At 37.8% G+C, this 13806-nt stretch overlaps 1 protein-coding gene across 1 annotated transcript in view; it reads right to left on the bottom strand.

Annotated features, from left to right (window-relative positions):
• Positions 1-600: 600 nt before the first annotated feature.
• HAUS2 (HAUS augmin like complex subunit 2) overlaps positions 601-13806 on the bottom strand; it is a 22695-nt gene continuing 9489 nt past the window's right edge. The window contains exons 2-6 of the mRNA XM_069105855.1: positions 9127-9219; positions 8723-8792; positions 6846-6978; positions 1786-1894; positions 601-1484 (exon numbers count right to left, since the gene is read on the bottom strand). Coding sequence (XP_068961956.1) covers positions 1332-1484; positions 1786-1894; positions 6846-6978; positions 8723-8792; positions 9127-9219 — 558 coding nt within the window. The 3' untranslated portion in view covers positions 601-1331. The remainder of the gene's footprint in view (positions 1485-1785; positions 1895-6845; positions 6979-8722; positions 8793-9126; positions 9220-13806) is intronic.

Here is a 13806-nt window from a genome sequence, read left to right as displayed (position 1 = left end):
CATAATTACTGTATGGCTTCTACCAGCACCAGGTGTTCTCTGAGCTCAGACTAGTACCCATGTTCAGGTCATGAAGCCCCGCCACAAATCAAACCTCACTGTTGCTGTTACCCCTCACTGTCAAGGCTACAGCTTACTGCAGTCATTGGTATAATACTGAGATCTCCCCACAATGCCTTGGGTCCCGCAGCTAGGGACAGGGCTCTAGCATGTGTCCTTACTTGCAAGTAATTTCCTTCACTTAGAAATTAAACTTGTTTGATTCTTGACTCTCCTGTCTTTAGCCTGCTGTTTGGCTCTGGTTTTCCACAGGTTAGAGGCCAGTTCGGATCCACTGACAATTTTAAGATAAGTAACAACAGAAATAACTATGATCGAAACCATTAGATTTCAACACGTGACTACTCATTAATTTACCAGGAAAACTTTTCCAAAGTGACCGGGTTCAATTGCTAATTACTTCCTACTTTACATAGTTTAGTAAAGTCATATGCTACAAGGAGGTGTTGTGACTTACATAAAGTTAGCGTGTTTATAAACGGAATCTTCTGCACACGTGGGTAAGTGGGTGCTGAGATACAAAGGCAGACACATCAGAACTGCAGAAACATATCAATTCCTTTTTATTTAATAAAAAAGAAAACCAAAAAGATGAGAGGACAGTTATGGCACTAGTAAAACTGCATGTAGTCTAAAACAATTCTTGGCATCACTTCCCACCATCTGTACCTCTTTCTTGTCCCTTTTCTCTTGGTCTCACTTGTTTCTAGTTCCTTTCTCCCTTAGTAACTATCCCTTTAGACCTACCAGGGTCACCTGTCAACCTATTTAGCCTTTCTTCTCACTCAGGGACTAAGAGGTTGCCGATGACCGATCCAAAAGACAGATCCAAAAGCGTTACAGGGAATGCCAGATTCAAAGAGCTTTCCTAATTCTGGAGTTTTGTCTGTAAAGATTTTCACTATTTTGGATAGCCCTTTGTGAGTATGGTAACTTGTATAGAAATGTGTATGTAATTGCTGTCTTGCCATGTCCAGGTGCTGCCAGTGAGAATGAAATGCACTCTTCTTCATGTTAATACCGCTTATTCTATTCACATGGAAAAAAAGGGGTAAAATACGCATTGGTCACAATCAACCCCAAATAAAACTAAGAAAAAGAGGTTTCATGAATACAATTAGCAAGAAAGCCTATAAATTCTCCCATTATAGTGAACTCTGAATGGACGTAAGTCATGCACATTTAATAAACAAAAATAAAATAGTTGGTGGTCACTTGGTATCAGGAATCAGCTGGCCCTGAGTTCTGGACTAGAGAGGTAGATGGGGGATTTACAGTCTCATGCTTTTTTTGAAGAGCTCTCCAGAAAATATTTTGATGATAGAAGAAGAAATTTCCTTTTGTTGCTCTTTCCATTTCAGTATATTTTCTATCAGTTCTTCTGTCTCTCCCTCCAAGACACTCATTTTTGTCAAAGCTCTATCCTGAAATATTCGAAAAGAAGAAGTGAGAAAATGCATGTAATATGTATTAATATGTAGGCTATACGAGTCTAAGGTATGAAAATTAAACACTAGTGTTCAAAACTTCAGTTATATGCAGCTTATTATATGAACAAAAGACCTAACTTCTGAAAAAGCATGATTTAAAGAGAATAAGTATGTTGACTTCAAAAAGTAAACTCAATACTTAAAGCTAAACAAAAGAGCTACATGCAATAGTTTATATAACTGAACAAAAGTGGCGCAAAAATAATAAGAAAATATGGTGCCAAAGTATACTTACCATATTTTTCACACTAGAGTCTAAACAAGGAATGTTTCGTATGGCCTCAATATGGGCTTCTAGTTCCTCAATGAAAGTCACTGCCAGCTCCAGTAATTGTACCACATACCTAAGAAAGAGTCAGAAATCATTAGCGGGGAAGAAGAGAGATTATCAACTTTAAGCAAAATTATTTTTGGGGTTTGGTTTTAATTTTTCCTCCTGGCAGAACTTCTGATCTCAGTTGAGAGAATTAAAACCTATATAGCTTATTAACAGACTTGACTTTTAAAGAAATGTACGGATCATAAGGTTCAGAAATTATCTAGTTGCTCCATCTTTCAGGGGAGCCACATTCTATCATCCCATAAAAATAAATGTCCAATCATCTAGTTCTTATAGATTCAAAGAGACCAAGTAATAGAACTCAATCTAAGGTCTACCAATCTTCAAATCAACAATTTAGTGTACATACAAGTAAATTAAAACTATCCTACAATTTCAACCCATTTCAAACCACACAACAGTAGGTGGAGTAGAGTAACACACTCCATTTAAAAACCATTCGGAGATGTTTGTAATCACAAACACTTTAAAATAATTATTTCTTCTTGGAGGTAGTGCTTTGTAGTGTTTATTAATTCCTATGTGCCTATGTACTCATGCACTAATATTCATACATTATTTTACTGCTAACTTAGAAAAACTTCAATATAAAGGGTGGTAGTAATGGTTAAGCCAGGAGTCACTAGTAGAAAAAATATTAGGAAGCAGATTTTCAAGTTTTTATTCTTTTGCTTAACACCTTATATTTGTATAACTTTATATATTTTTCAAAAGAGTTCCACACATACTATCTCATCTGATCCTCACAAAACCCCTTGGAGGCAGCTATTTTCTCATCTCCATTTAGAAGAAAAAAAACGAAAACTCAGAAGATTAAGTGTCTCATCCATTATAACCATTAAATGGGAAAGACCTACTCAGAACCATGGTATTCCAATTCCTAGCCTAGAAAAAGCACTATCTACTACACACATTCTACTGCTAGGTGTACAAAAGGAATAATTAAAAATAAGATGAAACTCACTTCTTTTCTAAAGTCAAGAAACAGAATTTAATCGCTAGATTGTAAGGAATGTTTTTGCCCATTCAGTGCTCTAAGCCTAGAATAATATATCCACCCCAGCTTTTAAATTTCTTCCTGTAGAAATAGCAGCAGTTCATATTTCTATAGCATTTTAAAGTTTGCAAAGCACTTAGTTCACAATAGCCCTGTGAAGTTGTTGCCTGCCTACTTATTGAGGAAGGCCAGCCATGCAAGTCTTATATCCATTTTACAGATGAGAAAACAGATTTACGGAGCTTATAGGATTTTCCTAGGCTCACACGGAATCTAAAAGTTGGAAGGTACTTCTGAAGTCATTTAGCCTAACCTATACTGCAATAACAATGCCCTCCACAAGAGTACACACCCAATGAGTGGTCACCCAGTCACTGCTTAAAGACTTGCACTGAGAGGGAATCCACTATTTTCCAAGGGAGTCCATTCCAGTTTTGTACAGCTCTATTAGGAAATTTCTGCTACATCAAATTTGAATCTCACTCTTTGCAACTTCCAACCATGACTCCTGGTTGTGCCTTCTGGAGTCAAGCAGATTAAATGTGACCCTTCCCCTTCCATTTGATAGCTCTTGAAACACTTGAAGGCAATCTCTCCTGTGGAAATGGAAAGTCAAAACAGTTTGAATGATTCTTGACCTCTTTGGAGTCTGATGCAATCAACAATGTCTGGGAAAAAGGAGTATCTGAAGGACCTCAGAATCCTTCTTGACACAGCCCCTGCTGGATCTACTCCACCTCAGGGGCAAATACCTTTGGCAAGCATCTCCCCATTTGATGGCTTGCTTGTCAGATGTTTATTTCAGAGGATCACAAAATGAAGAGGCACTCTGATTTAAGAGTCTGTAAGGAGGCCATCTGTTCTACTAAATTAAACTGATGCTTTTTGGTAGCCAACAAACAAAAAGCACAACAGGATCTCACCTTCTTTTTCTATTTCTGTTAATTATGAAATGGAAAAAATGTGGTTCATTTCTGATGAAAGATTTCTAAATCTGCTTACTTCTTACTAATAACCTTACTGGAAAAAAACCCTCAATTCTTGTATAGATGACTCTCATAAAGATTTTGTATAGATAGAAGAAAAGGGAAATGGGACAGCACTTAGTGCCTTCTCCAGGGTAAAACTCAAATTCCCATTTAGCATTTGGGCCCTTCACCGTCTGACTCCAGATTACGTTCCCTTTTGCATTCTACAATTCTACCAGACTGGATTACTTGCTCCTATCCACAGACAATATTTCATCTCTTGCTTCCATGCCTTTGCAAACACTGTCTCCCCATACCTATCATGCTCTCCCTCCTCATCTCCAACTATTAAAATCCCTACAGTCCTGTAGGGCTCAGATCAAGTGCCCCCACTTCAAGGAAGCCTGTCTTTCCTAATTTTCTCCAATTGTTAATGTTCCATACTCTAAATCACCTTTTATCTCTACTGTGTCTACTGTATGTAAGTATATACACACATGTGTACAGAGAGACAGACAGATATACATGCTATATTTAAAGATCTGTAAAGATATTGTCTCTTGGGGCAGCTAGGTGGCGCAGTGAGTAAAGTGCCAGCTCCAGAGTCAGGTGGACCCAAGTTTGGTTCCAGCCTCAGACACTTAACACCCACACAAAAAAACTAGCCGTGTAACCTTGGGCAAGTTACTTAACACCAATTGCCCTCCAGAAAAAAAAAGATATTGTCTCTTCTCTATAAAATCAAAACTCCTAACAATCCCAAAGGACTAATGATGGAAACTAAAGAACTATCCACATTCAGAGAAAGAACTGATAAAAGTCTGAATGCAGATTGAAGCATACTATTTTCACTTTGTTTTTTTGTGTTTTTTTCCTTTTGGGTCTACACAACATGACTAATACGGAAATATGTTTTACACGATTGCACACATAGAACAACCTAGATGTGGCTAAGTGGCACAGTGAATAGAACAACAGCCCTGGAATCAGGAGGACCTGAGTTCAAATCCGACCTCAGATACTTAACACTTACTAGCCTTCAGACCTTGGGCAAGTCACTTAACCCCAATTGCCCTGCCTTCCTCCCTCCAAAAAAAAAAAAAAAAAGGAAGCTAGATCAAATTGCTTACTATTTTAGAGAGAAGGAAGGGATGGAGGGAGAAAAATTTGGAACTCAAAATTTTTTTTAAATGAATGTTAAAAATTTTCTTTACATGTAATTGGAAAAAAAAACCAAAACATTATTTAAAATAAAGAAAAGAAAAAAACAGAACTCCTAGAGGGCAGAGTATGTCTTTATATTTTTATTGCCAGTACCTGCCACAATGGTTGACACATAGCAGGTATTTAATAAATGCTTACTGATCAATGAAATTATGACAGAAAAGTTTCAAGAGATGGGATCTAAATTCAGATACCTCCTAACTCCAAATCCAGTACTTGTTCTACTATAATGCACTTCCTTCCAGAGCTAGTCAAATGCGGTTTTCTCTATGAAGCCTTTATCAATCCCCCCAGCTGGAAATGATTTCTGCCTACTATGAATGCTCCAAACATTTCATTAGTAGCTCCTTTATATACTTGGTGTAGGTTTTTGTATTTGGCTGTGGTTATGGTTGTCACAATTATACGATAATTAAACTCTTCAAGGTCTATTTCTTCTTTATCTTTGCATTCTCCCAGTGACCCAGAAAAATGCCTTGTACAAATTCAATGAATGAATTAATACCTTGAAAATCATCTACTACAGCCACTCTCATGAAAAAAGAAAGATTGTTTTCACTTTCAGACCCAGTATATTATCACTTTCAAAAATCTCCATGGAGAAAAACCACCAAGTACATTCATCTAAGAAAATCTTAGTAATACCTAGCAAAAGGCAGCCCAATGAAGTAGAGAAGGCATTGGGTTTGGATTTTGGATCTGCTTGATATATATATATATATATCCTAGATATGTTTATATGTATACATATATAATATATATTTATTATATATTATTATGTATCTCTTTAATTTCTCAATGTCAGTTTTCTCATCTATAAAGAAGGGTTTATGGGGGTGGCTAGGTGGTGCAGTTAAATAGAGCACTGGCCCTGGAGTCAGGAGGACCTGAATTCAAATCCAACCTCAGACACTTAGCACAAAAACTAACCATGTGACCTTGGGCAAGTCACTTAACCCCAATTGCCCCTCCAAAACAAAAACAAAAAAGAAGTATAAAAATTAAAAAGAAGAAGTTGTATGTACTTTAGGGGTGGCCAGGTGGCTCAGCGAGTAAGAGTACCGGCCCCAGTGTCGGGATGACCTGGGGATCAAATCCGGGCTCAGATACTTAGCACCACACCCAGAAATAACTGGCTGTGTAACCTTGAGCAAGTTACTTAGCCCCGATTGCTTTAAAAAAAAAAAAAAGGGTTTACTACGTTAGGGGGTCTCTGAACTTCAATGGGGAAAAATATATATAATTATTTTCACTAACTTGTAACTGAAATTTAGCATTTTCTTCAATTATTTAAAAACATCCTTCTGAAAAGGGGCCTATGGACTTCATTAGACCTGCCAGAGTAGTCCATGACAAACAAGCCTAAGAATCACCGGACTAGAGGGTTGTCTATCTCCTTTCTAGTCCTAACTCCTTTGACTATGACTCTAAAGGTAAAATGTCATCACAGAAAAGGCACTGGTCTTGTAACATGAAGGTCTTTGTTTAGACCCTGGGCACTGGTCTTGATGAGATGTGTGGACTTACCCAAGTTGCTTGACCTCTCTGAATCTCAGTTTCCTTACATACAAAATGGAGATAATACTATATACACTGCTTGACTCACAAAGTGATGGTGAAGAAAATCCTCTGTGAGCTTTTAAGTCCTATGCAAGTTTATTCCATGTCACTAAATTTACTTATCTATGAATTATTTGATTACATATCACTAGACAGCAGCTAACAAAGTAATACAGACCTATAACTTGAATTTTCCAAGGCCTAACCTGTGGTAAATGGCTTCTATAGGCAGGTTCTCTTGGCACAGGGGCTTCATCAGTCGATGTCGGAGGGCTCTCTTCTCCTTTAGTACAGTCTCCAAGTGCTGATTCATGCTTTGCAGAGTCTCACACTTCTGAGCTTTATAAAACAAAAACAGTGAGTACAAAGAATAAGCAGGGTAAAGAATGTTAACTGTGAGGTAGTTAATCATTTCTTCTCACTTTATCACTAGCAGTGATTTTATCTTAAGTACCTCTCAATCGTCTCCTACCCTTAATCCAAATCCCAATTATTTCCCCTTTCTCAAATCTACCCCTTTTCTGATTTTATAGCTAAAACCCTAGTTCTTATATATGAACTCTACCTTCACACATTCAATATTCTAACAATACACCAAGAATCGATTATCTTAAGTGCTGTTTCAATTCTCTCAATTCTCTTTCTTAGAATCCTACTGTGGTTTACAATTGCTTACTACTTCACATGAAAACTGGTGACCATGCTCTCTTCTCCACTCTCACAATTCTATGATAATTCTAATTTTTGTCTACTTTGAAGCTGAAGTGCAGGCAAATAAACCTACCACCATTCACCTATGCTTGAGTTCTGGGTCATTGGCTATTATTATTTCTCCTAGGTGAACACTTTCCCCATTCTTTAACATCAAATCTTGTTCTTTTCACTTGCTCAGAATTATTTAGCATGTAGGTCTACATATCTCCAGAGCAAGATGTTTATATGTTTGTATTTCAATCATTCACATTCATGTATAGCTAACTACTCTATTTGTCCTATCTCTATAGTACTGACTTTCTAAAGATAGGACCTATATCTTGTACTTCCTTTATAAATCCAAAGAATCCTTTATAAAACAGAAATTCACTTATCAGAACTGTGAATTTAAGGCATTTATAAAATGAATTACTAATTCATTCTTAGACACAGTTGTTGGTTTTTTTTTTGCTTTTTGGATGGCAATTGGGGTTAAGTGACTTGCCCAAAGTCACACGGCTAGTAAATGTGTCAAGTGTCTGAGGCCAGCTTTGAACTCAGGTCCTCCTGACTCCAGGGCCAGTGCTCTATTCACTGCACCACCTAGCCACCCCTTAGACATAGTTCTTAACCTGAGATCTGTGAAGGATACTGTGATTCCAAAATTTAAGGTCATACTGAATTTCCCAATTACACACACACATACATTACTTATATCTAAATAGGGTAATAACACACTGGAACTTGCTTGCCCCACAAACCAGATGAAATTTAAGTATAGGACTGAAAGTTCTTCACATTAGATTTAAATAAACAAGCCATCAAACTAGGAACACAGTGTGCACAACTCACTCTTATCTTTTTTTTCATTATCAACAGAAATCTAAGAGTTGCTTATCTTTCTACATTTTATATACCATTTTCCAAATTTGATGTATTTAATTTAGATTGTGTATAATAAATTAACTTTGAAAGATTAAAACAGTTTATGGAAAGAGTTATATCCTTTGTATCTCTTCACCATCTCCTATTGCCCAACTTTTCATAATTTCATTTTCTTAAAAGTTCTCTTGGAATATAGAGATGCAAGCAGAAGACTGTTAACTTTTTGGCCATACTTGTAAAAGTTAGGGGCAAACAGCGAGGCTGAAACTACCAATAAAGGAGGTTTTGTGCTCATCAATCATTTGTTGTTATTACCTGCTCAAGATATCAGATAAGATATAGAACAATGACATTACAAGATCCCAGGCTTTACAGAAATGATATCATACAGTGTTATGCCTGGTCATTTTATAGTTTTACTTAAAGGTGCTTAGTCTCTACTGGTAGCACAGATAATCAAAAGATGGCTGAAATGTCCAGCAACTGTCTAACTAAAACCACTTACCTAGAAAGAAAGGATGAACAACATCTGCTGTATCCTTTTCTAGCGTTAAGAGGTCAATTTCCAAAGTCTTCTACAAAAGACAAAAAATAACATTTTGGCTCCTTCAGAAAGTAATTTGGGAAAAAAGAAATCACACGTGTAAAAAAATAGCACTTAGGCCATGCTGCTGATAGGTTTCACTGGAAAGAAGGGGAGGGAGAACAGAGGACAGGCTAAGCAAACAAAAAGAATATATTCTGGCCAAACCCCTTGTAATTTAGTGACATATTCCCCTGGGGTTGGGGGTGGATAGTAAGGCAAGAAGGAAAGGAGGACTGTTGATTTTAGAATCAGCAAGATTTTCTTTCTGGCAAAACTGGAAAGCAAACATGGATATTATCACATGTCAAAAGTGAAGGCTTTACCTGTCTGATTTCAGCTTGCATATCTTTAATCTGTTTGATTCTGGAGAAGTTTACAAAAAGTGGATCAGGATTTTTACATGAATCTAGTATCTCCTATTATGAGAGAACAGAAGACAGCACAAAATTAACAAAGTCAAAAACAAGAGGAAAGCATCAGAAGGAATTTCTGTGGAGCACAATTCAACTCTGCCTCTAAATAGAGTTGTGTATAAATGAAGCAACATGTATCTCCTGTTTTTCAAAACATCAACTACTTATAAGGGTAATTACAGAATTATCTGTAAAATAAGACTAAAAAACCAACAAGGAGAATTTATGCACAGGAATGAACACACACACATATGTGTATGTTACTAATCATATATTCCCAATCAAGGATACTAACCCTGGAGTTATCAGAAAATCCCAGTCCTTCTACTCTTCCAAATCATAATCCATCCCTGATTTTTCTGATCTCCTTGGGATTACCCGGTGTAAGTTTTCATACATGTATTTGCCCTTTTAGGTTAAAGAAAATTCTGACCACACTTTTTTCAAAAACAATGAGTGATATCAAGTACATGAAACTAGTTTTAAACTACCCTCTTGTCCCAGGAATCAGAGAAGGGCCTCTCCTGTTGCCTTGTCATAGCTCCTCCTAGAGAGAAGAAGGGGTCAAAAAAGGATGGCACAGGGAATCAGCTGAGGGTTAGGACAAAAGGTCAAAATTCACATCCTCTTCCTCCTTCTCATGTCTCAAAAATAACAACTGAAAGTAAAATAATAGTAAAGGAAAAGAAATGAGTGGCACTCTTACTAATCACCTTTCTTTGCCTTCTGCCCCCTTTTCACAATTAATTTCTATCTCCCATGTCAAGGGCTCCATCTCCTCTAAGCCTTGGTGTACTATAGAGTGGCCAGCACAAGATCATGTCTCCTGGTCAAATTTACCAACTTTCTTCAATACTCTAAGGAGTTGTCATTTCATTGGTGTGGGCATTCCTTCCCTAAAGGAGCTCAAAACCACTCTATAAATTAATACGTCATATTTGAGAATTTATCACCCTAAGGTCAGTATGACGACCTACTCCAAATTTAGCTAGACTGATCCCTGCTTAACAGACATAACAGTCCATTGCCAGGAATGACCTCCGAAGTGCAGTGGGAGCTTTGGCCTGACCCCACATGTTAGAAGGAGGCTTACATTCTACCCTCCCAGAAACAGTCAATGATGAGGCTTATCTCCCAATACATGTCACCACTCCCCCACTTAACCCCCTTTTCTCCATTGTACAAGCCCCTACTCTCCTCCCTAGCTAGGTGGTACAATGCACAGAATGGTAGGCCTGGAGCCAGGACTGAGTTCTAATTTGGCCTCAGACACTTACTAAATTCTATGACCCTGTGCAAGTCATTTATCTCTCTCTGCCTCAGTTTCCTCAACTGTAGAATGGGGATGTTGTGAGGATCAAATAAGTTAATATTTATGAAGAGCTTGACATAGTACCAGGCCACATATTAGGTGCTTAATAAATCCTTGTTCTCTTCCCCACTTCCTGGGCCAAGATTCAGTCATTTATGGCAAGTATAACCTACAGGTGCCACTGGAAAATTCCCACTGCATTCCCCCTCCATAGCCACCCTCTCTTCCAGATAATCTCATGGCTGCAGCAGATGCTCCTACAAGAGTGGGCAGAGTTTACAGCACAGTGACTGCTAAGGAAGAATCCTTCCTCTCTCTTTTCTGTTTTGTATGGAACACCCTGAACCCCACAGGATGAGCAGGCACTGACATGCTGTTATCATCACTTCAGATCTCACATAACAAGCACTTTCCCTACAAACCCACCCCTGCCTCTCGTTACTGAGATCACTGTCTTTCCAGTCACCCAGGTGCACAACTTCAGTGTTATCCTTATCACTTTCAACAACTCATTCTCCCTTTACCTCACATATCCAAACAGTTGCCAAATCTTGTCATTTTATTATCACAACAACTCTCACTTCGGTCCCCTTCTCACTGCTCTGCCTCTCTACAATAGAAGCAACTAGGCTAGTACAGCAGATAGACTTAAGTCAGGAAGACCCCAGTTCAAATTCTCCTTCAGACACCTAGCAGGTATGTGACTCAAGGCAAAGCACTTGGACTTTATCTGCCTCAGTTTCCTCATTTGTAAAATGGGGATAATTAGAACCTACCTCCCAGGGTTGTTGTGAGAATCAAATGAGATAACGTGTGTAAAGTGCTACATAAATTATTATTACCAGGACCTCTCACCTCTCCATCGGACCAATGCCATCACCTCCTAATTGGTCTTCATGCCCCAACTCTCTCCTTTCTCCAATGTCTTCCACATAGCTAATAAAATTGTTTTCATAGAGGGAAAATCTGACCATGTCCCTCCTTTACTCAATAAATTCCAGTAAATGAGAGCATGCTAAAGGGAAAGTACACCTGTGAAACCCATTTATCCTTATGTGTATTTATTACCTTTATACATATATATGTACACATATGTATATGTGTGTATACATGCACCCACATGCACATGTACATAATATGACAAGATTTCTTCACATTAATCAATGTGGATATGTGAACATAGAGAATCCTATACCCACAGGGAGCTGGTCTCTTCTCATGGTGTGAAAAAAATTATGATTTAAGGGTTGTTTAAACTGGGATCTATCAGTACAACCAGAAGGAAAATGAAGAAGGCCAACAAGACAAAAATCCAGAAGCAGTTATGTATGGGAGTGTGGCAGTTTCTAAATTTCCCTGGAAAGAGAAAATCATGACTGTTTTAGGGATGTGATTTAATCCTAGGGAAATAAGACTAACATGTACAGAACATATACCTGCTGGGAAGAAAAGTGTCTATACTTTGGAAGCTGCAAGTGCTTTCACACATCCTGGTGCTACACAACAACGCGGCACATTGTAAAAGGAATTACCAGGATAAGACAATATTTAAAAAAGAGATGGGAAAAGAAAAAGGAGGAGAGAATAACAAAAAGTACGGCTCTTTGAAAGATAGTAATTTGAAATCCAGGACTATTTTGCCTACGACAAAGGATCTGGTCACTGTCTGAATACATATCCTTACTCATGTATGTAGTAATACCCATGTCCAATTTCCCCTGCTAGAATTAAACTCTGCATATGATCATCCTTTCTTCTTATCAGCATGAACAGAAAACATGGTTCCTGCCCTTGAGGATTCCAAAATCTAGCTGGGGAAACACACACACCATAAACAAAATAAATAATACATGAAAGACAGATCAGGTAGCTCAGGCAGTGAATACAATGAAGGTTAGAGGTAAATCTGGATAAGCTGGAGTTCTCAAAAAAGGTTCACGAATATGCAATTAAATATGTCCAACCCAATGGGGGAGGTGAGGGATTCATGCAGTGTGAAATAGTCTCCATAAGGTGTTTTTCTTTTTTGTGTCATGGACAGTTGGTAGCCTCCTGAAATCTATGGATACCTTCTCAAAATAAAATTCAAATAATTCAGGGAAATGCTAAATTGCAGTTAGAGGTTAATGAAAATAAAGATGTAATGTTCTTCTCATCAAAGTTCACAGACTGCCTGAAATCTACCTTGGGATTCCATAGGGGTTGGTGAATTCCAAAACCCTTGGCCTAAACTGAATCCAAATGCACCTTGTTTTGCAAAAGAGATCTCTCTCCTTTTTGCTGCACAAAGAAAATCCTATTTCCCCCATCTAATTCCATTATCCTTTGGAAGACTGTATCTCAAATTGTTCTTCCACTAGGAATGGCTCCTAGACCTTTAGTATTAAATTTTATTTTGCCTCCATTTTCCTACCTCTCAAGTAGTTAATGTTCTGTAAAGAGACATTAAGATACACTGGGGGACTTCAGAAAGTAAATACCCTTTCATACTGGGAATAATTCTTTCCTTCCAAATTTCTCTCTTTAGTTAAAAAAAAAACAAAACCTCAGTAAATAATGATAACCACACTTAAGTGGAATGTACTTTAGAGATAAGTTATATATAACCATCTCAATGTACAAAACACAGCAACTCAGATGGACAAGTTTGAGTACTCAAACATAACTATAAGCCTAAAATTTCTTTAAAGACATCCTTTGCCTTTGCTGCTCCAGGTTGATCTCTTCATGAATAGAGTAAAGTAGACATAACTGACACATGTTACAGAGGTACAACTGGCAAGACTTAAGTAAATGACTGAATGTGGAGGTTGATCAAGAGGGAAGTTCATGAACCTAGGTGAGAAGTGTCCTTGAGAGAAAGAGTTAATTATGAAGGCAAAGCAAGTCTGGGGAAGAGGAGAGAAGGCATAATGAGTTCCATTTTGGTCATATTAAGGCTTAGATGTTAAAAGGGCATTGAAGTAGAGATCTACAGCAGTCAGTTGGTGATATACAAATGGAGTTTAGTGGAAGGGACTTGATATGTAGATTTGGGAGTGACCTGTATGCAATTGAAGTCGATCAAATTTATGTAACTACTAAAGGAAAAGGTACTGCAAAAGACGAGTAGAAGGTCTAGGATAGAATCTCACGGGCCACCTATGAAAAAAGGGCAGGAAACAGATCATGAAGCAATAAAGGACACTGAAAAGGAGTGGTCAGAAAGGTAGAAAGAGAACAAGACAATACCAGGACAAGGGAGAATCAGAAACAATGGAACTCGATGACCCAGTGCT

This window comes from Petaurus breviceps, unplaced genomic scaffold (assembly GCF_028583685.1).
Source record: "Petaurus breviceps papuanus isolate PSGF00001 unplaced genomic scaffold, PetGlider_PUasm1.0 77, whole genome shotgun sequence".
Lineage (NCBI taxonomy): Eukaryota > Metazoa > Chordata > Mammalia > Diprotodontia > Petauridae > Petaurus > Petaurus breviceps.
The sequence above is the reverse complement of the archived record's forward strand: the minus strand, read 5'-3'. Positions and strand labels throughout refer to the sequence as shown.